Raw genomic sequence first — 26780 nt, 5'->3', positions numbered from 1 at the left:
ATCAGTAACCAAAGTGGATAGTCAGACAGGCCAGTTATCAGGAAACCAGAGATCAGGAGGCAGAAGAACAGGATCAGGAACCAGAAGGGACATCAGCCAGGGCAAAGTCTTTCACAGGAACACAGCAGAGAATCTCCAGATATGTTGACTGACTAAGGCGAAGGCAGGAAAGAAATGAACAAGGCAGTTTAAATAGCCAGAAGGGGCTGGCTGTAGACGGGACTGACGAGCAGATGATGATAACCAGGTGAGCCATTGAGGGATCAATGATTGCTGAGCAGCCTTAGCACAGAGAATGGATCTGCTAAGAGCCCAGCCCTGACACCCTACTTGTCTGGAACTTCCACATGGATGACCTGTCCCTACACTACCAACACACAAAATATCTGGCAAGTCTGGGAGCCTTAAATAGGTTCTGCCTGACCCAAGATGGCCACCAGAGTCACATGAGAAGGCAGCATCCAATTGGATACCTCCCCTAGTGACCCAGGGAACCATAGGCGAGCCATGTTGTTCTTGACTTCCCCTTCAACTGCAATGCTGCTGCAGTCAAGCCCCACCTACAGTGGAAAAAATAGGCTGCACCTACCTACACACTTGACACATGTGTATAAACATTTTCAGAGTTATTTATCCTGCAAAACTGCATGTACATTTGTTCTGTGCAAATGCCAGAAAAATCGAAAGTTACCATGCTATTTCCTCTCCAAGTTGGTTGTTCTACATTCATAAAAACATAACTAACCTATGAAGTGGAAAAAAACATTGTTAGTAAAGACAAACTACAACTCATTTCCACAATAGATGGAGACTTTGATACTTTTTCACTCTACCAGAGACCTATAATAGACTCCTTTCCAACTAAAATTTTCAGTGGATGTACTTTTCAGTGCTTCATTCATGCCCACGCAACACTATATAAAATAGCACTCCTCTTGGTTAATCGGTATCTTATTCAATAACCATTTCCCAGTGTTAAAAAATTACTACAAATCGTCATAAACTTTCTGAAGGCTAATATCACATATCTCAAGTAGGGCTGAAACAACAAATTGATCAATCGACAACTAATCGATTATGAAATTAATTGATTACTATTTTCATAATCGATTAATCAGCCAGTAACACAATGGGGTTAAAAAAACTAAAATGAGCCCTTTATAGTACAAAAATATAATCACTACTGTAAATATTACTTTCACTGTTCTACGGTAAAAAAAATGAACCCCTTCCACTAGTGAGTATTTGCTTTTTTGTACTATAAATGGCTAATTTTATTCTTTTTAACCCCATTATGTTACTAAACGTCTTAGGCCTGGTTCACAGCTATATGTTTATTGGTGCTTTTTCGTACTACACTTCATTTACATGGTTTCCTATGGGACACCTTCATATCTGTGCTTTTTTCAGCCGCTGCATCTTTGGAAAGGGTCAGAAAAGAATGTAATGCATTTTTGCAGCAATTTGTGTTTTTTAATTTGCCCAAAAAAAAGCAAAAAAACGCAAATTGCAGTAAAATCACATGCTCAAAAATCAAAGCACACAGCAAAAAGCACTGCAGAAACAGATCAAAAACTGCATAGGTGTGTACCAAGCCTTATGCTGGCCTCACGGATACATTTTCAAGTGAGAATATTCAGATGAAAAATCTTTGTACGTTCGCTGAATGAAAGAATTTTGTTTAAAATTTTTACTTCATTTCTAAAACAAAAACCACATACACGGTCTGAAAATTCCTTTGACCGAGAAGTTTTCTATTATTTCCAAATTTTCCCACCACTGTGGTTGAAAATGAACGTCAATTTGACCCACTTTTTTTTTTTAAGGTTATTAACCGATTAATCGATTAATCAAAACAATAATCGGCCAACTAATCGATTATGAAAATAATCGTTAGTTGCAGCCCTAATCTCAAGCATTCTGAATGTTTCTGATAATAGATGATTTAAAATTCTGATTACTTGATTAACCTATGCTTATTTCCAATTATATTGATTTCTTAAAAAAAAATGAAATAATTATAATTTGTTGTGCCATACTCCATTTGTTCATTACAAGTTATATATACATTTACATGTTGCTATTTGTTTGCATATTCAGTATTTTTAATACCCCATTGTACTCTGTATTTCACTTTTTTTTTTTTTACCTATACAATAAAATTGTGGAAAAAAATTAAAAAAAGAATACTTTGAATCAGGAAAATACCAACCTATAGCCACTAGAAGGAGCTGACATTCACAATAATTAAGTATTTATTTTGAACAGAACAAAAGCTCATGCATTTTTGCAGGACGAATCACTATAATTTGTTTTATTTTTTTATAAATACACTTCATACAGATTATCTTCTTTAAGAATTGTAGTACAGTATTTACACTATCAAATAGATTTACCTTCACTATATGCAGCTGTTTTATTAATTTTTTAATTTATTTTCCTGTAACGATTTTTCCAGGAAAGGTTCCATAATTCCCTGCTACTTTCCTGGTCTCCTGTAGAAACCTGATTTGATCCCAGGAGGGTCCTCAGTGACTAAGTGCTAATGTGTTTTTTTTCCTGTCACTTAATCCCTCCAGTGCTTGGGGGCCTGTTTACCTTGGACACTAAATGGGTTACATTCCTCTAGAGAAAATATGTACAGGAAAAAAGAAAGACTATTAGGTGTTATTATCGTTATTCTTTCTACCTATTTATAGATCAATGGGTTCAAATAAATCATGTTGTAATGCACTGCACTACCACAGCACTTAAATGAAATGTATAGTATTTTTTTATTGATTTTTAGATATACATTTAAAAGTGATTAGCACTGTCTAAAAAACCTTCTCAATGGTGCATTTATGTTTTAACTAAAAACATGTTTTTGTACATTTTAATTGTATATATGACTTTAGGGGCAGCCATATCTATTAGTAAGCGCTGTGTCCTGCTTTGCAGTGCTTCACAATGATTGTACTTTACTTCTTCTCACTATGCCTATAGAGGTACTTTACACATCTCTACAGTGGGCTGAATGAAAAAAAAAGACCAAAGCAACAGATTCCTCCATCCACACAAACAAAGTGGATGGAGGAAACCTTTAGTCGGGTCATTGTATTCGGACAGTGTCACCTGCTGCTGTCAGAATACACTGATCAGTGTCTGGAACTGATTGGCTGCAGCCACTGATCAATGGAATTTTTTTTAAACATGTTCTTTTGACAGAAGTTGATTAACCTCCCTGGCGGTATGATTATGTCTGATTTTTTATACTGAAAGCGGTACATTGTTTTGCATGGAAATTTGGCATTTTATACTGTAGGCCTGTAATTCTTAGGAATAACACACTTATATCTGTCCAAACAAGAGTCTAGTAGACATCCGGGTATGATAAAGTTTGAAACACAGAATCATAAATTATAATAAATAACTATAAATAATTATAACAAATAATAATATAATAATTCAAAAAAATGTAATCAAATCAAAAACACAAAAATTTGCTCAGTTGCAGAATTGTCGCTGTCCTTACTTTCAGTGTATGATTACAAATTTCCCCACAAATCAATCGTTCTTCACCCAGCCAGATGCACACACTCTTCCGCTTGTTGTCTCCAATGACCAGTCTAAGGGATGTGTTTTTATGTTTTTATTTGGAGAACTTGGATAGGCGAAGGGAATTAGTAGGATACTCCAAATTAACTATGCACAAGTGAGGACAACTCTATCTATAGCACTATGAAGCAGATTATCTGCATAACCATACAGCGTCGGTATGGAATAAAGAAGTCCCTTTGTAGCAGAAGGGACTCAGTGGACTTTGTTTCTTCAGGACACTAGCCAGTGTCTCCTTTAGCTCACATACCCAGTATGTTGACTTCTAGGGCCAAGAGGGGGATTTCACACACTGTCTCAGGGATCTAGGGGGTCTGTACTCACAAAATGTCCAGAGCCCCCTTCCAACATCCAAGCGGCACTCTATACCAGTGATACTATAAACAAGTACAAGGTGCAAATCACTGGCTCTAATATAACCCAAAAAATTCCATAATTACTCCATATTACATAAGATAAGTGATAGGGCCCATGCACTCAGGGCTGCCGCCAAGTAGAAATAAAAGCCAAAAGCTTCCTTGTTATACCATTGACCAGATCCGTGGACATGCTGCCTCAGTCAGCTCGCAAAGAACCCATGGGGTGTAGCCTGAACCTGAGACCACATGGCAGCCTGTGCTGGGGAGAAGCAGCAGCCTCCTCCCCACCTGCACCTCTCTCAGAGGGAGATCGGACCACGAGTCCGTGTGCTCTTCAGACATAAATACAGGCACCCAGCATTCCTTGGGGCATATCTTCTTCTAATGGCCAGGGCTGTATCTACATCCATGCTCTCACCTGCTGACTTTCCTCCCACTGTCCAATATGTCTGATTACTATTGGACCAATGTAAAAATCACATTTGCCTGTCTGCTTCTCTGTTAAACAGAAAAGCCAAAAACTATATACACTCTCTAGCACCTACCTAGGAGGGTGCTACATATATATATATAGCCCCCTGGTCCTAAACTGGGGCTATAATGTAAATGTAGTTTTTGGCTGGGCTGTAGACAGCTCAGACTGATTGTACAGTTTCTCTGGTCTTTCCCTAATCTCAATTAGGTTGTGCATTTTTCACTATTGCCAGTAGGTGTCACTGGTACCACAGGCTAGGATGAGAAGTACAATGAAGTTGAGCTATGAATAAATATTCTTCTTCTTCCAGCCAGCCCAGTAGGAGGCTCTTAGCCACTGGTGCATTCTGGGAAATTCTTGGGCTGGACGATGTGCTCACTCTCTCTTGCCTCAGGCCCTCCTGGCCTGCGGACATTGTGCTGCAGCGAGATCTGCAAGTAGGCCCAGAAGCATGTCTGGGGTTTCCTAATCCTGAGGTGGTCCTTAGGCTGTCTTGCCTGACGTGGAAGAAGCCAAGTCAAACTGAGATGATCCAGGGGTGGACCCTTGCTGGAGAGAGCCAAGATGAAGGCTGGTCTCACAGGAGGGCCTGGTGACTCATTTGGAGGACGTACCTACATCTAAAACATGGTTGGCTTAAAGGTTCAGACACTGTGAAGCTGAATCTTGTTCTACATCTGAAAACGTGTTGGGGCTTGGTAAGGGGAATTTGAAAAAAAAAAAAATGAACCTTGTATGGCCAGCTTTATACTAGCCAGCAAGCTTATTGACTGTTGCTATTATTATTGTAGATTGCTTACAGATAAACCAGGGCTGTAAATCATGGATGGAGTAAAAATTAATAATTCAGATGCAGGTCATGTTATGAACTTTAAAGGGGTTGTAAATGCAGAAGGTTTTTTATCTTAAAGCATTCTATGTGTAGAACCTTCTGTGTGGAGCAGCCTCCCCAGCACCCCCTAATTACTTACCTGAGTCCATCTCTCTCCAGCAACGTTCACGAATGTCTAAGCTGTCCAAGACACACCTCCTGATTGGCTGAGACACAACAGCGGCGCCTTTGGCTCCAACGGTTGTCAATCAAAATCAGTCAGCCAATCAGGGGAGAGAGGGGACCGAGCTGGGTCGGGACTCCGTGTCTGAATTTTTCCTTTCATTTCATCATATTTCCAATGGAGTGAAAAACACAGCATGATCTGTAATGCAGATACATTTAAAAACAAATTATAAAGATATTATATCCTATTTTCAAGGGCTCACATGTTATTATACACTCATGTTAGTGTGTTGTATGTAAACATAAAGTGTATGCACATGTTGGTGCATTGCAATTTATTTACAAGGCTCCCGAATGCAAACACGGAGTAAACAATTGCATCCACCTCCCAGCACACTGCAACATGTTAAATAGAGAAAACATGGGTTGTCTTATGGTGTCTTATGGTGCATGTTAAAAAATTAGGCAAGTAAGTTTTTTGGTCCATTAACAACACAACAGTGCCAATGAATGTGTCAAAATGAGAACATAGATGTAAATCAGGGGTGCCCAACCTTTTTGAAGAACGAGGATCACTTAAGTGATTTGGTAACCAGTCGTGGGCCACAATGAACTATGGGGTTTTACCGCAACCCCGAACCGCAACTGTAAATGAGCCCTTACGGTCCTGAACTTCCTATAAGGCTGCTTTCACACTGATACTCTGCGGGTTACCTGCACTGCACCTACAGGTCAGCCTAATAACACATTTTTTTTCCCTCTTCCAGCTTCTGCTGGCACCGCTCTCCAGACCGCTTGAAAAGGTTCCAGGCAAAATACACTTGGGGGGTTATTTACTAAAGGAAAATCCACTGCACTGCAAGTGCACTTGGAAGTAAAGTCACTAGATCCGAAGGGGGACAGCATTTTAGCTTGCACATGATTGGATGATAAAATCAGCAGAGCTTCCCCTCATTTCAGATCTACCCCTCAGATTTACAGTGACTGCATTTCCAAGTGCACTTGCAGTGCAAAGTGGATTTGCCTTTCGTAAATAACCCCCTTGGTATCACTCTGCCTGCGACAGGTACTGGCACTACAGAGGAAGCATTGGCTTATGCTGAGCCACCGGTGGTGTTCGATCACTCAGTTCTCAGTGGAGAGGCGGCGGGGAACAGATGCACCTAGGTAAGTATGAATCTTAAAAAAAAACAAAAAACATACTTCTCTTTTAATTGTTGTCTGAGGCCTTTTTGGAAGGTTCCCTTTCTGGGCAGTCAATTTTTACACTTAAACAGAGACAGAGCTTCCCACTCCTCCCCACTCTATCCAGAACAAAACATTATGAATGGAGTTCAATTTCAGATGTTGCCAATTTTATCTTCACTTTCTTGAATGTTTCATTTTACTACTTTGTCTCTTGTTACAGGCACAGGATTTTTATGTGGAAATGAAATGGGAGTTTACCAGTTGGGGTGAGTAGTAAAGTATAATATAACAATTACTAAATTGGTACAATCTTCAAAGGCATTAACGCATTTCGAATGGTTGGCCAAAGTAGAAATAAACATGTAAAATATAAAAAAAAATCTTAAATACTTTAAAATGTATCAATCTGCCTTGATTCCCAAAATATTGTCATTTTTAACACTTTTACCTTTTCCGACACCATAAAAATTCATCCTTTAGCCTGGGTTTACACTATTGCAAACACAGACATTGCACATGATGTATGTGCACTGCAAATTCAGCCATACAGTTGTATGGCTGAACTCGCATGGGATTCGCACGAAAAAGGTACAGGAACCTTCTTTTCCCCCACAGTGGAATCGATCCAATTCCTGTCCAAATTCACAGTTCGCACTGCAATCTGCGAAACGATCTGCGGGTTTCATTACCTTTGTATTGCCACCCACAGCGGTTTGCAGAGGGCAATGTTAACTGCCTGCGAAGGAGATGCAATGCAGGAACCGGCACTGGAATCACGCTTTTTCCCGCATCAAAATAGTATGAATCCAGGCTTTAAATCTATTTAAATCCTTTATGCATTTTGAGAGCTACGTGTGGCTTTATAAAAAGTTGCTGGCTCTTCAGAATGACTACATGTTATATTATATGTTTTGTCCTTTAATTAAAGGGTATGTTCAGAAAAAGTGGAGCCTTGCTCTGACCTCATCCTGCTGAATGGCTAAAGTGTTATGATAAATGCTTGTCATAGAGCTTCACTGTATTTTATGATCCATTAGCAATATCAGATTCCACTAGCAGGTGCTCTCATAATTTCAACTCTGGATTTAAGGGAAGTCCAAGATCCAAGTGAGGATAGCAACAAAAGATTTCTTAGTTTTTCTGCATATTTCTATTATAAAAACTTTACAGAGCAGACATTTATTAATGGAAATATTAAATTTTTTCCTCTTGTAATGCTTTTGTATTCCAGAATAAATTCTCCTCTTTCTATATGTCAATAGGTCACACAAATATATATCTTCTCACGTTATCTATTGCATTTGACTATCTGTGCCTTGTATGGCCCACTACTTACAGGTGGTATAGTCATTCCAACGCGTGACACATACTGTAGTAAAAGAAGCAGGCAATGCTGAACATATGGGTTTAGTAAGTTGTTGTTTCCTTATGATATAGGAAGTATTATAAATTGTTGATAAGTCTGTATAGCCAGTTTAGAGTCTCCCTTACCTTTTTCTTCATAAAAAAGTAAACATTATTTTTTGTGCAGATACCAGAGCTCTATGTAAAAGCACTGTAGAGGTTTCAGCCCTGTGGAGCTCACAGTGGGAAACAAATTGAAAAGCCCCTGACATTCTCTGTAAGATCTGCTTATCTATGGTTATTGATGTTATATCTATAGATTTTAGATGACTACGCCCTATTTGGCTGATTTAAACCAGCAGGTACCCCAGATGGCAGTTCTCTTTAGGAGAATAGTTAATTGACCAAACTGGCTTTTTTTTCAGTTGTTGATATTTTTTGCCTTGCATCAGGGTTGCCTACACTTCCTTCTACATCTTATGATTATGTTTACTTTGGTGGCACCATAGGAATATATATAAAGTGATCATCTCAAATGCACATATAAATTCTATTTAAATCTTGCAGCTTAACTCAGTGGCCTTCTCAATATATAGCTATTGATCCTTGTTTGCAGAAAGAAAAGATTTTACAAAAACTTCCATCAAACTTCATTGAGTCTGATCCTATGCTTAAGTACTATCCTACGACTGACGAAGTGGGTGGGTTTATATCCCGAAGCTTGCTGACTTCCTTTAAGAGGATGCGGGAAGGCAATACACACGTGTGGGAGGTTTCCTATGCAATGAAAGGGGGAGTACTGTTCACCTCACCTACTGTTGCAGCACCAATTTTCACAATGAAAGTGGAATGGTAGGAAGGGATACATTCAACCTTTACATTTGTTTAAAAACAAACTCTGGGATAGAATTAACCCCCCCCCCCCTCCTACCTCTCCCTCCCACCTGCCCTCACTGAGTGCTGGGATAATTAAAACAAACCTTTCAAAATACCCTTTATCACTTACTTTAAGCCGTGGTCACTTGATTATTCAATGCTGGATCTTTCTCCCCTCTGTATACTTCCTCCTGGGGTTCTTTTTCTGAGTGTGCATATTACTGCCTGTATGACGTGCACAATTCCCATTGCCTATCCACTGGAGGGATCTTCTCAGGATTCAGAATAGAAGATTACCAATGTCAGCCCAAGGGGAGTCAAGAGGACCAGACTAATGTGAAGTGTTAGTGGTCTTCACAGGCAGAAGCAGCATCATCGAGGGACCTGGATGTGGTAATTCAAGTGAGTATAATTTGTTCACCAGGTATGAAAATCTACACACCTAGTAAGATGGGTTAGAAGGGTGGGTTGAAGGGATGATCGTTTTTGCCTGGAGTTGAACATTGTAGTTATAAGGTGTTACTACTCTTCACACTAAGGTTTTTATTTTTATCACAAATGCGATGTTCACAACAGTAATCAGAACCTTGAAATGTATCTTCAGAGAATTAGGCAGTCTGTGATTAGGTCTATTGAATCAAGTAGTTATAAATTTGCTCTGCTGTTTAAAAATAGAATGATAATCTTCACTGGCCTTACAAAGGAACCATACTGAGACTTTTCTGAAAACACAACAAAGATGTAGCTTTCTTTATCTGCTCAGAAGATGAATGAATCTTTTGTGTGAAAGAAATGGTGTCTAAATCTTTGAAAATGTGTAGATAAATGTAAAATCTATAACCTAGCCTGTGGAACTTGTTTAGTAGTGCTTGCAGCTCTTTTCTATTTTTTTAGTGCCCTTGGTCTCCAAGATCTGCCCCAGTGACACATACAAGGTTTGGAAGAGTGGGCAGAACCTTCGTGTAGACACTACATTGCTTGGCTTTGATCATATGACTTGGCAACGAGGGAACCGCAGTTTTATCTTCAGGGGACAAGGTGAGTGATCTTAGGGCAGAGAGAGACATGTATATTGTTGAGTTTGATTACTGTCTTAGGCCCCTTTCACACATGCGGATGATATGTCCGTATTTCATCCATCCGTTTGCGGATGAAATACGGGCATACATTCATCCCTATGGGATAGCGGGTGTCTGCGGATGAACATCCGCAGACACCCGATTTCCTCTGCCTCCGCAACAGTCCGATTCTGCAGACGGAGGAAAATCCTATTTTTCTATCCGTCTGCAGAGCGGATCGGATGAACACGGACACACAGTCCGTGCTCATCCGATCCCCATAGAGGAGAGCGGAGAGCTGACAGGGCGGTCCCTGCACAGTGTGCGGAGACCGTCCTGTCCGCAGCCGGCTCAGCGGGGACAACGGAGCGATCCCCGCTGAGCGAGCGGATCATCACGGGGCGGATCATTACTGATCCGCCCCGTGTGAAAGAGGCCTAAGTCTCTGCTTGGCATAATAACTGAAGGTACAGCAGTTATTGCCACTTTAAATGTATGCAAATAGCAGATCCAATGACTTACAAAAATCAGAAGTCAAGCCCTTAGAATATATTTGAGTTACTGATGCAAAATGAAAGGCTCTGTTATTGACTTAATTTTCTTTTCTGGTGGCTCTGGCAAGATATCTCTGCCTTGTTTGCCAGCTCTGACTCTGCCCACCTTAAAGTCTTACAACAGAGTTGTTTCCACTCCTCATATTACATCCACCATAACCTAAAATAAATGAAAAATATCCCAAACACCATGAAGCTCATAGTTGGCAGCTTTTATAAAAACATAGTAGATGGCCAATTGTAAGCTACTTATAGTTATTAGATGACAGATCAACATGGAGGCGCAATCTGAGAACAATATAAAGGCTAAAAGATATTTCCAAAGTCCTTTATATTCTGATTGGGTTAAAATGTTTAGGCCTATGGGACTTGAAAGGGGAGGGAGCTCTATATTTAGGACTTTGTGGGGTTGATTTACTAAAACTGGAGAGTGAAAAATCTGGTACATGGTAGCCAATCAGCTTCTAACTTCAGATTGTTCAATTAAGCTGAACCTGATTGGTTTCTATACAGGGCTGCACAAGATTTTGCACACTCCACTTTTAGTAAATCAACCCCTATGTCTGTATGTATTTTGTTTGACGCTTAAGTTGTTTTTTTGTTTACCAAAGCGCTGCTAAATGCAAATCAGATTTTACTATTCTGTAGTCAGGTCAGGTATGTGGGTACTGCATTTCATCATTAGAGATATATACTATTTTATGCAATGTGTGCAGCTATGGGCTACAACATTACAACATATGTTATACATCCACAGACACCAGCGCTGTGGTCATGGAAATCGACCATGACAGAAGAGTTGTCTTCTCTGAAACTCTGACTTTAGGTTCCCAGGACAATGAAGTTCTCCTGGCTGCTGTGCAGCCCACCGAGGAACAGGCCATGAGCCGCCTAACAGCTCCAGTAGTCACTACTCAGCTGGACACCAAGAACATTGCCTTTGAGAGGTCAGTGAAATCTGCAGAATTGTAGTGCATTTGTAGAATACAGATAGATTTATTTACAATGTGAATAGCCAACACATTTTTTTCCAGTAAGAGAGTAGGGAAATAAACCTGAGCATTGTCAAAAATAATTCTGTTTGTTCACACATTGCTAGTGTTAAAAAGACTTCTTTGAATTGGATCTGGGTGTAGAGATTTTCTTTTTTGCTTTAATAGTCATAAATGGGTTTTCATAAATATGATGTGCCATCATTACTTTACAAAAGATACATTTCCTAGTAAATTAATGGATTAAAGCTGAACTTCAGGCAAAAGCAAAATGCCAAGATACATATAAGAGAGCTGTTTTGCATACCAAAGTATTCATATCTCTGTCAATACAGTCCTGAGACACCTACATGTCTTGTCCCTTCTTCACTTGTGACTAGACAGTGAAGGGAGGAGTAGCATCTGTCACACTACTTTTTTCTCTTATGAGCTTGTCCCTTGTTAGCACAGCACTAGAACTGATTGGTTCCTTGATCTTCTTTCTTTCGCACTCTAAGCTCTGCTGTACAGGGACGACAATATATCAGGTCAAATGCAGATACGTTCACTACTTGCATATAAAATGATTTATGAATGAATGCATTTTATTGTGTCTTTTATATCTGCCTGGAGTTCAGTTTTATAAAGTAAGTAAACATGACATCCAAAAAGTATTTTGTGTATAATATGTAGCATCTCTGTGTTACAGTGATTGTAAAGGTGGAAGTTTTTTTTACCCTAATCCAGTCTCTGAATTAGGGTAAAAAAATATTTCAAAAGTTCTCCCCCCTAGCCACAAACTTATTGAGCCCGATCTCAATCCAGTGCTGTGCCCCATCTGAAGCCCTTGGCTCCTGCTGCTGTCAGTCAAATCTGGTGATGAGGGGGCAGGGCCTAGTTGTGCTGTGTGTATCTATAGATGCACACAGCCTAGCTTAGGATCGAGTGCCCCCATAGCAAGCGACTTTTAACCACTTCGGTACCGCGCTATTGCCGAATGACGGCATTAGCGCGGACCTAGATTTCCGGGACTACGTCTATTGACGTCGTCCCGGTTACGAGCGGCCTGCGCGCCCCCTGAGGGGCGCGCGCGGCGCGCTCTGTGATCGGCGAGTCCGTGAGACTCGCCTGATCACCGATCCGTGCAAGGGGTCGATCCCGACCCCTTATCACGTGATCAGCTGTCAGCCAATGACAGCTGATCATGTGATAGAACGGAGCCGGTAATCGGCTATTATTCCTCCTCGCGCTGACAGCGCGAGGAGAAAAAAAAAAGCCGATCACCGGCGGCCGTGATCGGGGACATCAGTCCCGATCACGGCCAGCAATGCAAGGCACCACATGCCACCTGCCAGTGCCCACCTGCCTCCCGCAGTGCCATCCTGAAGGATAAATAAAAGTGAAAGTAAGTGCCCCCCGTCTGTGCCCATAGTGCCCACAGTGCCACCCACAGTGCCACCCACAGTGCCACCCACAGTGCCACCCCACAGTGCCACCCACAGTGCCACCCACAGTGCCACCCAATCTGCCTCAAAGGTGCTGCACCCCAGTGCCGCCCATCAGTGCCCAGCAGTGCCGCCCATCAGTGCCCAGCAGTGCCGCCCATCAGTGCCCAGCAGTGCCACCTATCAGAGCCACCTATCAGTGCCACCTATCAGTGCCCATCAGTCCCATCTATCTGTGGTACCTATCAGTGCCCATCCGTGCCACCCATCCGTGCCACTTATCCGTGCCACCCATCCGTGCCATCTTATCTGTGCCCATCTTTGCCCATCAGTGCCGCCTTATCTGTGCCCATCGGTGCCGCCTTATCTGTGCCTATTAGTGCCGCCTTAACTATGCCTATCAGTGCCCACCAGTGCAGCCTATCAGTGCCCACCAATGCAGCCTATCAGTGCCCACCAATGCAGCCCATCAGTGCCCACCAATGCAGCCTATCAGTGCCGCCTTATCAGTGCACTTCAATGAAGGAGAAAAATGACCCGTTTGCAAAATTTTATAACAAACTATTAAAACATGATTTTTTTTTTTGCATCTTTTTTTGTTTGTTTAGCAAAAAATAAAACTCCGAGCTGTAACTAAATACCACCAAAAGAAAGCTCTATTTGTGGGAAAAAAATGATAAAAATTTCATTTGGGTACAGTGTTGTATGCCCGCGCAATTGTCATTCAAAGTGTATCAGCGCTGAAAGCTGAAAATTGGTCTGGGACTGAGGGGGGTTTAAGTGCCCAGTAAGCAAGTGGTTAACCACTTGCCGCCCGCCCTATTACAAATTGACGGCGGCAAAGTGGTTTCATTATCCTAACCCGACGTCATATGACGTGATTAGGATAATAAGCCGCTGCGCGCCCCCGGGGGCGCGCATCGCGGCGATCGTTGTTGCGGGGTGTCAGTCTGACACCCGGCAACTACGATCTCGGTAAAGAGTCTCCGACGGAGACTCTTTACCATGTGATCAGCCGTGTCCAATCACGGCTGATCACAGTGTAAATGGGAAGAGCCGGTGATCGGCTTTCCCTCACTCGCGTCTGTCAGACGCGAGTAGAGGAGAGCCGATCGGCTGCTCCTCTGACAGGGGGGGTCTGTGCTGATCGATTATCAGCACAGCCCCCCCGAGGATGCCCACACTGGACCACCAGGGACACCACTAGACCACCAGGGAAAAGGTAATAAAAATACATAATCCTCCCTAGACCACCAGGGTGCCAGTCAGCACAATGGGTGCCAATCAGTGCCCATAATGGATGCCAATCAGTGGCCACAATGGGCATCACTGATTGGCATGCATTATTGTTTGGCACTGATTGGCATCCATTACTATAACACCGATGCCGCCTATGAGTGCCCACCTGTGCCGCCTATGAGTGCCCACCTGTGCCGCCTGAGTGCCCACCTGTGCCGCCTATCTATGCCCACCTGTGCCGCCTATCTATGCCCACCTGTGCCGCCTATCTATGCCCACCTGTGCCGCCTATCCATGCCCACCTGTGCCGCCTATCCATGCCCATCCGTGCCGCCCATCCGTGCCAGCTATCAGTGCCAATTTGTGCCACCTATCAGTGTCCGTCCGTGTCGCCCATCCGTGTCGCCCATCCGTGTCGCCCATCAGTGCCGCCTATCAGTGCCGCCTATCAGTGCCACTTCATTGGTGCCACATTGGTGCCCATCAGTGCCACCTTATCAGTGCCCATCAGTGTAGCCCCATCAGTGAAGGAGAAAACATACTTATTTACAAAGTTTTGAAACTGAAACAAAAAAAAACATTTTTTTTTTCAAAATTTTCGGTATTTTTTTATTTGTAGCGCAAAAAATAAAAACCGTAGAGGTGATCAAATACCACCAAAAGAAAGCTCTATTTGTGGGAAAAAAATGATAAAAATTTCATTTGGGTACAGTGTAGCATGACCGCGCAATTGTCATTCAAAGTGCGACAGCGCTGAAAGCTCAAAATTGGTCTGGGCAGGAAGGTGTTTAAGTGCCCTGTATTGAAGTGGTTAAATATAACATAACATGTTTGTTATTTTTTTTAAAAGCCTTTACAATCACTTCAATAAATGGGTATTGCTCTATTAAGTAAAAAAGAAATATGGATTTCAAAGTACAGATTAACGCACATTTATAGTAATTATTATAAAAGTTATATATTTAACATACCGGTAACTTGATTCTAAAGAATTGTGAACAAAAAAAAACAGAAAAAAAAGTGTACTAAATACAAAACAAACTCAAAACCAAAGTTTGTTATATTTGAATTGACATCAACAATTACTGCAAAGAAGACCTAAGGCACATGCATGGACCGCCAGGATCTAGCAATTCTCCTGTTTGGAAGCAAAATTCCCAAATGAAGGATGCTCAACTAAATAGGAGCATATTTTATCTTCTAAGAGAAGAGAAGTATGTCTGCATTTTATTTTTATTTTAGGATGTATGTTAGGAAATATTCCAGTAACCTGTAGTGATCACTTCATATCAAATACGTTTGCATAAGCATAGAAGTTGTGATATATTCAAATACAGTATATATTTTTTCCTTGTGTGACTGTTAATTATTTTGTGGTTTTATTTAAAAAAAAATCATTATTTAATTACATTTAATTGCATCATAATAATCATTTATGTTTTTTTTTTTCATCTCTTCTGAACAGGAACAAATCAGGAATCCTGGGGTGGAGGAGCGAGAAAACTGAGATTATTAATGGCTATGAATCAAAGGTTAGGAGTGCTACCGGCACAAATACACTAGACTCAATATCCAAGCATTCCTTTTCTGCAATTAGGGCACAATAGGATTTTCAGCTTTTCAGAAGATGAAGGACTGTAGGCTTATGTTCAAAATAATATTACTACTACTTACAGTGATAGAACCAAATAACACACTATAAAATCTCTCTATGCAGTAACAACTGGTATGAATGGCACCATTTATACTCCACTTGTATTTCTCTGTGTACAATATGTCTTTATGCAGTTGTGAGACTACCACTGTGCTAAAACCACTGTACAAGCATAGGGGTCCTCTTCTCTGGCATTTCCCTGCTTCCTTGAAACATAGCACCTGTACCCGTCTATATTTTGCCATATACAGTGATACTGTACATCGGTTCGGGAATGCTTCTGTTCACAAACAACTTGGTGCGCGAACAGAAGAGTTCACAAAAATTTGCTTTGGTGCGCAAACTTGGCTTCGGTTCATGAACATGAGCCGCGGCCATCTTTCCTGCTTTGATGCTTTCATATTGAGAAGAGCAGTGCAAGATGAGAAGAGTCTTAGGAGAATTGAGCAGAGTCTTAGGAGAATCAGTCCATTCAGATTGGGGATTCTACATCCTGACTACCATGAGGATGGGCTCACTTGATTGGGAAAACAGTTCATATGAATTCTACAACTTTATCATGCCCTCAGATCCATCTTTTCCTGGATGCACAGTTCTGTTTTCTGGCCTCTTGATTAGTAATTTATAGGATTGTTTCAAACAAGGATTAAAGAGGAGCTATCATTTATTTTTATTTTTTTAGATGTACACATGAAAGTGGTCAGCTTAATGTAAAAGACTGTATGTAATATATGTTTACAATCCTTTTTTGTACATACATTTCATAATTTTATATATAAACAAAAAAAAAGTTCAGAACAGATTAACCTGATTTACATTGAACCCTATGGGAAAATTTGCCTCAGTTCGCAACCAATTTGGTTTGTTGAATTAAGTCCGTGAACCGTGGTATCACTGTACTCTTTGAACAATTTTAACATCCTATGGCTTCTGACAGCATGTTAGCTGCATTTCAAAGCAGATTAGTTATGCCAAGGAAGAAAACTACTACACTGGTCTTAGACAGGCTGGGCAGAATAATAGTCCACTTCCATCAAATTCCTGCTATGTGTTTGCTGCGAAGTGCAGGATGCCATTAACCCCCATATCCTCTTCTTCAGTGGGCGGTCTGCTTTCAGATAAAAGTGGGCTCTGCGGTGGATTTGCCGCAAGATCACTTTTATCAGCGGCAGGAGAGGGGCCCGCCATGCTCTGCTGCCCTCCGCCACTTACTGTAGCCGTCTGTAGCAGCGGAGGCGACCGGGTCCTGTCGCATCTGTGGTATGGAGATGAGTGAGGGGAAGACGTCAAAACGTCACTTAGCCATAGCAGCTTTTTTTTTTTTTTTTTTTAAATGACATTTTTTTTATTGCATTTTAGTGTAAATATGACATCTGATGTCTTTTTGACCCCAGATCTCATATTTAAGAGGTCCTGTCATGCTTTTTTTTTATTACAAGGGACGTTTACATTCCTTGTAATAGGAATAAAAGTGACAAAAAACAACAAACGCGCCTGTCCCACTCGAGCTCGCATGCAGAAGCAAACGCATACATGAGTAGCACGTGCATATGAAAACGGTGTTCAAACTGCACATGTGATGTATCACCAGGATCGTTAGAGCTAGAGAAATAATTCTGGACCTCCTCTGTAACTCAAAACATGCAAACTGTAGAATTTTTTAAATGTCGCCCAAGATTTTTAAGGGTAAAAGTTTGTCGACATTCCACGAGCAAGCGCAATTTTGAAGCGTGACATGTTGGGTATCAATTTACTTGCGTAACATTATCTTTCACAATATAAAAAAAAATTATTGGGCTAACTTTACTGTTGTCTTATTTTTTAATTAAAAAAAGTGTATTTTTTCCAAAAAAAGTGCTCTTGTAAGACCGCTGCGCAATATGGTGTGACAGAAAGTATTGCAACGACTGGCATTTTATTCTCTAGGGCGTTAGAAAAAATATATATATAATGTTTGGGGGTTCTAAGTTATTTTCTAGCAAAAAAATTTCAGAAAGCGGCTAGGTCCTTAAGTGGTTATAGGTTTTCTGGGTTGACTTAACAGTATATTTTGTGGTTGACAAGAATCTTTCATTTCATTAAAGAGAACTCTCACTGTTTAAAAAAGGAATGTAGACTGAAGCTTCTGAAACATGTCTCTCTAACTGTTTTCTCAGGTGTATGGAGCTTCCAATGTAGAATTAATCACTAGAACCCGCACAGAACATTTATCAGACCAGCACAAAGGAAAAAGTAAAGGTAACATAATGAACTATTAATATTCCATGACAGTGATCACCATGATAATAATCAGATGTTTTAAGTGATGTAGTTAGATGACTTCCAGACTTTCATGTTGACCATACGCATTTTGCTTATCAAGCCTGAATTATGTTGGTATAGTAAATTTCCAGAATATTTTAGTCATTGTTCTTGGTAAAATTGTTGCTTGGGACTTAGAGGCCAATTCCAAAATGAGTGTTATCTGGTAATTGAGGAATGCAACATACATCCTTTCAATTCAAGGCATTCTGTTTGATGTAAAATAATATGTCAGAACATTTCTAAGATGTCCAAAGGACAGTAACTCATAACAAGCAGAAAGATAAATCCTTATATGCTTTAATGGGTTAGTGCAATTGACACTTTCTCTTTGAGAACAGGAAATAGCTTGTATCTAAGCCATTGAGGAACATTTGCAGTTTGTAGCTGTAATTCACTGCTTTGAGAAATGAGCAATTAAATCATCTTTAACTGTCTACATAGCCAATACTGCATCAGAAAACATTCACTACATGTTTTCGTCAGTCTGAAGCAAACCTTCATGAATATTGTTAATGTGTAGCAATATACAGTCATTGCAATGGACACAAATGACAGGAGGGCACATCTTTTACTGTGTTACAAGCATCCACAAAGCATTAAAGTGGTTGTAAAGGCTGAAGGTTTTTTTTACCTTCACCCATTCTATGCTTCTCCTCGATCCAGTGATGTGCACAGGAACCTTGGCTGTCTAACGTCTCTCTCTCCTCATTGGCTGACACAGCTACTGTCAACCACAGCCAATGAGGAGAGAGTGGGGGGGCTATTGTGTGCGTTGGTCAAGGGGGAGGAGCCAGAAGCATCGGCAGAGCCCAGAGAAAAAGAGAATCAGGGCTCCTCTGTGCAAATCCATTGCACAAAGTAGCAGGTAAGTATAACATGTTTTTTTTTAAAACAAACCTTTGATATCACTTTAACCCTTTAATTTAAAAAAATATTTTGGGCCTGAAGATTAGTTAAAACCCCCAAGCATTATATATGTCTTAAAAGCTGAGACCCTGGAGAAGTGAATGATGTTAGTTCCAATTTTGTTTTATGTAACAATATTTACATGGTCTACATACAATTTAAGCAAACATTTCAGTAAAAAATACACTGAAGTTAATTTGAGGTCACAAAAACACAATATGTTACCCAATTTTTGATAAAAGATAAAGCTGCACCTAGTAAATAGATACCAAACATGCCAAGCTTTTAAAACTGTACATGACTACAAGAGGCTCTTCTGTACCCTAAAATTTGCATAGTAAATGTTTTAAAGCCCTTACAGGTTATTACTTTAAAGTTAACCATAAATATTGACCCTAGAATGAATGCCCCCACTCGTGTGTGGTAATATGTAATGTGTTTAATGCAAGCTATATTTTTATACATAGGCGCCCCCGATTAGTGTGTTTACATTTGCATGCGTGTTTATGTGGGGGGTGGGTGAACTAAATTTTTTTTTTTGGGGGGGGGGGGGGGGGTTCTAAGTGTTTGGTTGTAACTTGATTTTTTGACACTTTTTTTCAACTTTATTTTTATGACATAGAAGATAAAAAGTCCCCTATGTAATACACTGTAAACTCTTTGTGACATGTTCTTTTTATTGAGACTTCAGTAGTCTCCTGCCCTGCCCAGGTCTTGCACCCACGATTGAAGCTAAAGGAGCTTGGTTCCTTTTGCCAGCGGCCAGGAAAAGTGACAGGAGAAGAGAAGCTAATAGATCTCATTGCATCCCCCCCAAAAAAGTTTATGTAATACTCCAGAAAAAAAAAATAGGTAATTTATTGACTTATCTCAACAAACCCATGAACTTAATGCTATATAATGATATTTAATCTTTAATGTGAATACAAACCCTAAAACAATCCTCAAATTTTAAAGCGGAAGTAAACCCATCCACAAAACAGTTTCATTTCCGGGGCACGCCGGAAATGTAACACTCCCATTGGTTGTGCTCTCAATCTAACTGTTAAACCATCCAATAGCTGGTGTCATGACTGATCACATGTGCAGCATCATGGTAGTTTTATATTAAACAGAGGCAAAGATGGCAGCTTCCTTGGCTGAAAACGATAGGGAGCTTTACTTACACTTTAAGTGAAACTTATACAACTATTATGACAGCAATACTAGTGGCAATTCTAGTGATAAATAAAAAGCTTTGGTACTTGTTTACATGGTGCCAAAATGAAAATCCTGTTTCATAAGCTTTACACCAAATGTAAATGTGTGTAAATATGTTACATCAGCCTTTCTCAGCAAGGGTCCTTCAAGAGGTAGCTAGTGTTTGTTGAGCAGTGAGCAAATTCTGCCTCTGAGATGTGTAATTTTTAAAATCAATCAGAAATATATTTTTTTAGCTATTTGTAAGAAGGACATTCTTCCCGAGGACCCCCAATGTAAGGTGTGTTTTCACACTGTAATTTCCATTTTTTCTGAATACACCAATATAAGGAGAATTGTTCAAACTGACCCCCATTGTAAGGGGGACTTTCTTCCCACTAACCCCCAGCATTAGGAGCATTTTTCCCACTGGCCCCCAGTGTAAGGAGTATTCTTGGAACTGACCACCAATGTAGAAAGCATTCTTCCCACTGATGACCAGAGTAATGGGGCCCTTCTCACACTGACCAAGAGTGTAGGAGGGACCTTCTCCCCTGACCACCTTTATAGGAAGGTCCTTCTTCCACTGACCACCAATCAAAGGAGGTCCTTCTCCACTGATCACTATTTTAAGAAGCATTTCACCGATCAATGGTGTAAAGGGGCCCTTCACTGACCATCAATGTAAGGAATACTAGAGTTCAGTGGTGGCTGGTGCTCCAGCCGGGGGGGGGGTGACAAATGACCTGACCCCCCACCTCCAGCACACCCACACCCCCCCATGGGTGGTACTCACGCGGTCGGCTTCCGGTGTTTGCGGCGATGCAGGGTGAGCTCACTCCCTCCGATGAGGACGGCATCCTCCAGATCTCCCAGATCTCCACGTACATCCTCCCCCAGTACCAGCCAATATGGTTGCTTCTCCTCTCGGCCAGTCGGGTCTCAGGACCCGTTTCCTGATTTACCAGGAGGAGAAGCAGGAAGATCATAGCGAATATTCATTTGGTATTGTCACACAACTGAGTGGGCTCAGGGTTCACTTCTCTGCGCCCTGAGCCCACCCTTTTTTTAAGCCAATTATAGCCTCAGGCTCCAATCCTGTGCTTTCAAAAAAAAAACATAGAAATCCATGCGTCCAGCACCCTGCATATAGATTAGGGTCCGGACGCAAGGATTAGGGGGGCGGCACCCCTGCTAGAGTTTATACTGTTTACTTTTCTTTTATGGCTTTTATTGTTGTTTAATTTCACGATTGTAGCTAATAATTCTTGTATGGATTGTTTTTTAAATATGCAGTGAATGCCCCAATTGCTTAATCTTGTATGTTAGATACAAATAGCTCTTATTCTCAAGGGAAAATTTTAGACACCTACTATGGCAGTTTGGTGCATCAGATGACTCAGAGACAAAGCTTGCTCCTTCCCTGTGACATTTCTCTTCCCATATGGGGCATAGTCATAGAGTGACTAAGAGTATTATGTATCAACATGTTGTAAACTAAGAACTGGTGTTGCTTATTTCCAGACACTAATCAATTTGAATCTGATTGGTGGTTGCCAGTTATTCACTCCAGTGTTTAGCATGCACACATTGATATGTAAGGCCTCCTAAACATTTTATGACTACTCCACTTATAGGGGGCGGGGGTGAACCACATCAGATGGAAGGGACCAGTTTTGTGACTAGAAACCGCCATGATAAAGGGCTTCCTAGTAAGCATCTGAAATTCTTTATATCTTTCTATCTAAGACTAGTGGGCTTGAGGATTCCTGTGGTGTGTAACCAGGGAGGAAGGCTGCTGAATTTGATCAGCCTTGGAATCAGTGAATACATAGGAATGTAAATGACTTCCTTAAAGAAACACTGTAGTTTTGTTCATGCAGGGAAAAGTGACAGTGTCTGCGAAAGGGCCTTATCCGACACATTAAAAACTCACTTTTCTAGTGATTTCCCACCGTTACGTCTTCTACCTCAGCTGCTGCAAAATATTTAGTGCCTTCTAGTATGGGTGACCTTTTTCCATATCCTCAGACAGTCCTCAGGCCTAGCAGCCAATGAATAGACAGCACCGTCACATGCCAAAGGGTTTGGCATACTGATGATCGGGCAAAGGAGGTGGATTCAGGGCCGAAGCCAGGGGGCGGCGAAATTAGGTTTCGTCTGGGGTGTGAAAAATCCTTGCACCAGCTCTGCATATGAATTACACAGGTTCTGAGGCTAATTTAATGCAGATAAGGCAACAAAAGAGTTTAATTACCACTTTAATCAGCCACAGAACCTGTGTAATTAATGTCTTCAGTTTTAAATAGATGATGTGGCAACCCTAGCAAAGTGACTGTGTCTCTTAAAGAAAGTCAATTATTTGAGATTTATTATTGCTAAAACTTTAAAATGTTGGGAGAAGCCTTCTTTATCGAGCAGAAGTAACCCCGAACCTGCCAGAAGTATCACCTAGGTGTGCATGTACTAATCAGTAGATCTTGTACACACTAGGAAATTAAATATAAAATCTGATCGGGTGGTGTGCGCTACTGCTATAAACTGTATTTGTTGTAAAATTTGATTTTCAAGATTCCACTAGAGTGAATGAGTGCTTCCCTCTGTAATTAGGTTCAGTCGATGGTTTCCCCTGGTTAAAGATAATGATTATGGTGACTCTTAATGCTTTGTATTATAGGAACAATAATGATACTTTGTAGAAGGAATAAGAAGGATGACAGTTTAGCTGTTGACACAAACAGTGAAAATTCTTAGGTTTGTCCTGATTGTCAGTGCGATTTTTCAATTTTCTTTGCAGGTAGTAAAACACCTTTGCAATCATTCCTGGGGATAGCTGAGCAGCATGTAGGACCAAATAATGGGGTGAGTATTATTTTGGTAGCAATGGATACCGTTTCTTTGCAGCTACCTTCCATGCTTTCATGTGTGATTGTACTGTAAATCTTGTGCTAGCTGTCCCTCTAAAAGCAGGATAGCATAAATTGATGCCTGTTATATCAGAATGGGATCCTACCAGCTTCATGTCTGGCAATTATCATTGATTATATTCTGAAAATCTTACCTTTAGATGATGGAAGAGGATTTAGGGTTTGCTTATAAAAACTGGAGCAAAGAAAACTGACTCTAAGAAATGCTCGTTTTTAGATTCCAAATATAAAAAGTACCCCTATAAAGTGAACGATTGTCAAACAGTTATTCCTATTTAGGTAAAATAATATTTTACTTGTAGGTATAATATCAAATGACACAGAAACAATGGATGTAGTTATTTAATATCCAGGGCAGAAAAGGCACACTACAAACTCCTTGCATATAAGTTCTCACATATCTATTATACGGAAATATGCCCTTTAAGGGCCGGTTCCCACTAGTATGACATACGCTCCTGCTTGGAGAGCAGAAGTCGCATGACAAGTCAAAATCAATTGTCCCCTATGAGAGCTGTCTAAACTGGTCTGACTTGTGTCGGTCCGACTTTGAAAAAGGTTCCTGCACTGCTTTGGTCCAGCTTGGGCATGATTTCAGCAAATTGATTTGAATGTAAGTCGTATCCAAGTCAGATCATCATCTTAACTGATCCGAATTGTGGCATGCGACTTGTGCTCTGAGGATCTTGAAGGGAAAACCCATGTCAACAGTAAAAAAAAAAAAAAAAACTGGCGCCGTTTCAAACTTACTGACGCTTACTCCTCACAATTGGGTTAAATAATTCTCATATACTAGATTATACCCTTCTCAGTGTCACCCCTATCCTCTAAATTTAATCTTTTCCACCCTTCCTTTCCCCCATAATATGTATTTCTGATTGTTCTGTTTTCCCATTCGATAGCTCAGAATATCTTAGTGTTCCCTCCTTTCTAGTTAATGCACCCTTAAGGTTGGTTCTAGATTCAACTATATCAGTAACTAAGATCTTTAATGTGACTCTTTCCACGGTTGGAAATTGGTTAAATTCTGGAGTAAGCTGTTGATCTATTAACTATTTATCTACGCATTCATGCCTTATTGTGCCATGTATATTCTGATGCTATACTTACTCCATTGTTTGTATTTCTCTGTATGACTTCTTTACCTCAATAAAAAAATTTTGTGGAAAAAAAAAAAAAAAAAAAAAAAACAGCAAAGGGTCTGGTATGGATTTTGAGTCGCCCCCAAAATCAATACCAGATCCTTATCCGAGCATGCAGCCTGGCAGGTCAGGAAAAGGGGGTGATGAGCAAGTGCCCTACTGCATCTCCTGAACCATACCAGGCCACATGCCCTCAACATCCATCATAGCTCCAACATGTCTTCTTTCTCCGGTTCTGCCACCGCTGTCTTCTTTCTATGGGCTTCTCCCTCCTCTGTCTTCTCCCTTCTCTGATGTCTTCTTCCTCCGGTCTTTTCCCTCCGGTCATGTTTTCTACCTCCGGTGGTGTCTTCTGCTGCTGCAGACCCACAAAAAATCCTTTGACGCTGCCTCCCACTGGTGTGTCAGATCCGTTGTCTGCTGGTTCTTATATAGCTATGGGGCGTGCCCATATGGTGACACATGTGGAGACCCCACCACTTGTGACATTACTGTGCTTTTTGATTTTTTTTTGCACGATTTTGCAGCAATTTGCGTTATGTGTTTTTTATGCTTTTTTTGGCAAAGCTGGTGTTGGGCAGATTAAAAAATGCAAAACCCAAATTGCGGTAAAAATGCACTACATGTTCTTCTGCAGCTTCTCCATAGAAGTCTATTGAACCGAGAAATCAAACGAAGCAGCATTTTTCGATTTAAAAAGTCCCTAACACTTTCCAAAAATGCAGAGGCACAAAAATGTATTGATGTGAACATGTTCTATAGGAAACCCGTGTTAAAAATATTGTCCTGCGTTTCTGCAAAATCATGAAAAAATGCATTGGTGTGAATGGAGCCTAGGATTGTGATGCTGAGCCAGGAATGAAGGCTCAGCGACATTTTCAGGGTCATGGTGTATGCCCCAGCTTAGGGGAGCAGTAGTATCTGCAGAAGTACTGTTGAGTTTGGAGGAGATTTTTGATATTGCCAGGGCACTGCATTGCTGAGTTGTACTGCTTAGCTAGGGATGGAAGCACAGAGTCTTTTCCAGGGGAGCTGGGGTTTGGGAGAAAGGCAGGTTTAAGGCTGGGTTGGATATTTTCAGGTACAGCATGTTGTTGATCAAAGGCTGGGTATGCATTTCTGGGACCAGAACACGTAAAAACACAAAATTAATTTTGTTTTTTAGAAGGATGCACTGCCTCATGACATTACACTCTGTTGATGTGTTTGTCAAATGCAATTTTTTTAATTTGCTAATATATATTCCAAATTCATATTACAAAATATCATATAATCCTGCAAAATGCATTGTCCAAGAACCAAACATCTACAGAGTATGAACTGAAGTATGGCCAAAAACGATTTTTAAGGTATCAACTTCGCTGGGAGTACATTGCTTTTAATGAGCTGGCTGGCTCATAAACTTCTGGGAAGAATTAGTTAAAAGCCATAGATTTCTATTGGGGGAAGATCTAAATTGAGGTTAGTCCTATCCAGTTGGATGTTCTGCTTGTGGGCAATGGTGAGAAAATTATTGAATTTTATATCTGTCAGCTTCTTGAAGGCCTGTCCTCTGCCTGTTGGCATCCATAGCTATGTGGAGTAAGGAGCCAGTTCACATCTCTGTTGGGTGTTTTTGGTGCATTGAGTTTTATGTGCATTTTATATGCACTTTAGGCGTATTACCATTAAATTCTATAGAACATGCATTGTGATGAAAGCACATTGAAGATACAGCATGCAGGACTTTTTTTAATGCACCTCACACAAATGAACAGGTCCTGAATGGCTGGAGCAAAACAGCTGTTTACTCCACGTGGATGTGGATGCCAACAGCAATATATATAGGTACAGTATGTAAAAGACTTTGTAGGAGTAGAAAAGGGGATTGTTGAAAGAATAATTGTACAGTTTTACAATCATCATTTCTTTTATTATGTTGAGCCACCTTTTATATATATTGCCTTTTAAGTGTATTGGCCTAAATACATTAATTCTCTCTGTATCACAGACATTTTAAATTCCAGTTATACTCAAAACTGGTATTTAACCTTTGTGTGTTTTATAACACTGAACCGCATACTTGACTCTAATAAATGTCAGGTCCTTGTACAAATTTTTTTGCAAGCCATGCTTACCCACCCAAAACGAATTGCTGTAGCATTAATTTTTATTTAAAATATTATTTAAAAACTAGCTGCCTGTGCATACTGTCATCAAACTGCACTCTCCCTGACAAGTTATGCTCACATAAACTAAAGGTATTTTTTTGAGGGTGGCTGCCTGAGCCTTCTGTCTCCATGTTTAGACCTTCCATTGCTGCTAAATTTTTACTGTACTCAAAATATGTAGTTTCAGTTTTGTACTGAAACAGCTGTCTAAGTTGTTTGTCTCTGCATTTAGGCTTCTATGAGCTGCCTTAAAATTGTGGTGCTGCTGGACAATTTATCCAAGGCATGTTATCATATACAACTGTCAGTGCCTTCCACTAGTAAGGCTCCATAGTCAGCCTTGCCTTCACAGCATCCACAACACATCTGTCATGATTCAATGGCCATCCTTAGCTTCATTACCACCCATGCCCAT

At 40.6% G+C, this 26780-nt stretch overlaps 1 protein-coding gene across 6 annotated transcripts in view; it reads left to right on the top strand.

Annotated features, from left to right (window-relative positions):
- ANKRD13B (ankyrin repeat domain 13B) overlaps positions 1 to 26780 on the top strand; it is a 336550-nt gene that overhangs the window by 264194 nt on the left and 45576 nt on the right. For all 6 annotated transcript variants that reach the window (XM_077480352.1, XM_077480348.1, XM_077480347.1 and 3 more), the window contains exons 4-9: positions 6837 to 6882; positions 9731 to 9874; positions 11206 to 11395; positions 15569 to 15635; positions 17914 to 17995; positions 22944 to 23008. In XM_077480352.1, the coding sequence (XP_077336478.1) occupies positions 6837 to 6882; positions 9731 to 9874; positions 11206 to 11395; positions 15569 to 15635; positions 17914 to 17995; positions 22944 to 23008 (594 nt within the window). The remainder of the gene's footprint in view (positions 1 to 6836; positions 6883 to 9730; positions 9875 to 11205; positions 11396 to 15568; positions 15636 to 17913; positions 17996 to 22943; positions 23009 to 26780) is intronic.

This window comes from Lithobates pipiens, unplaced genomic scaffold (assembly GCF_037356315.1).
Source record: "Lithobates pipiens isolate NorthernLeopardFrog02 unplaced genomic scaffold, aLitPip1_a1.2 Scaffold_16, whole genome shotgun sequence".
Lineage (NCBI taxonomy): Eukaryota > Metazoa > Chordata > Amphibia > Anura > Ranidae > Lithobates > Lithobates pipiens.
The sequence above is the reverse complement of the archived record's forward strand: the minus strand, read 5'-3'. Positions and strand labels throughout refer to the sequence as shown.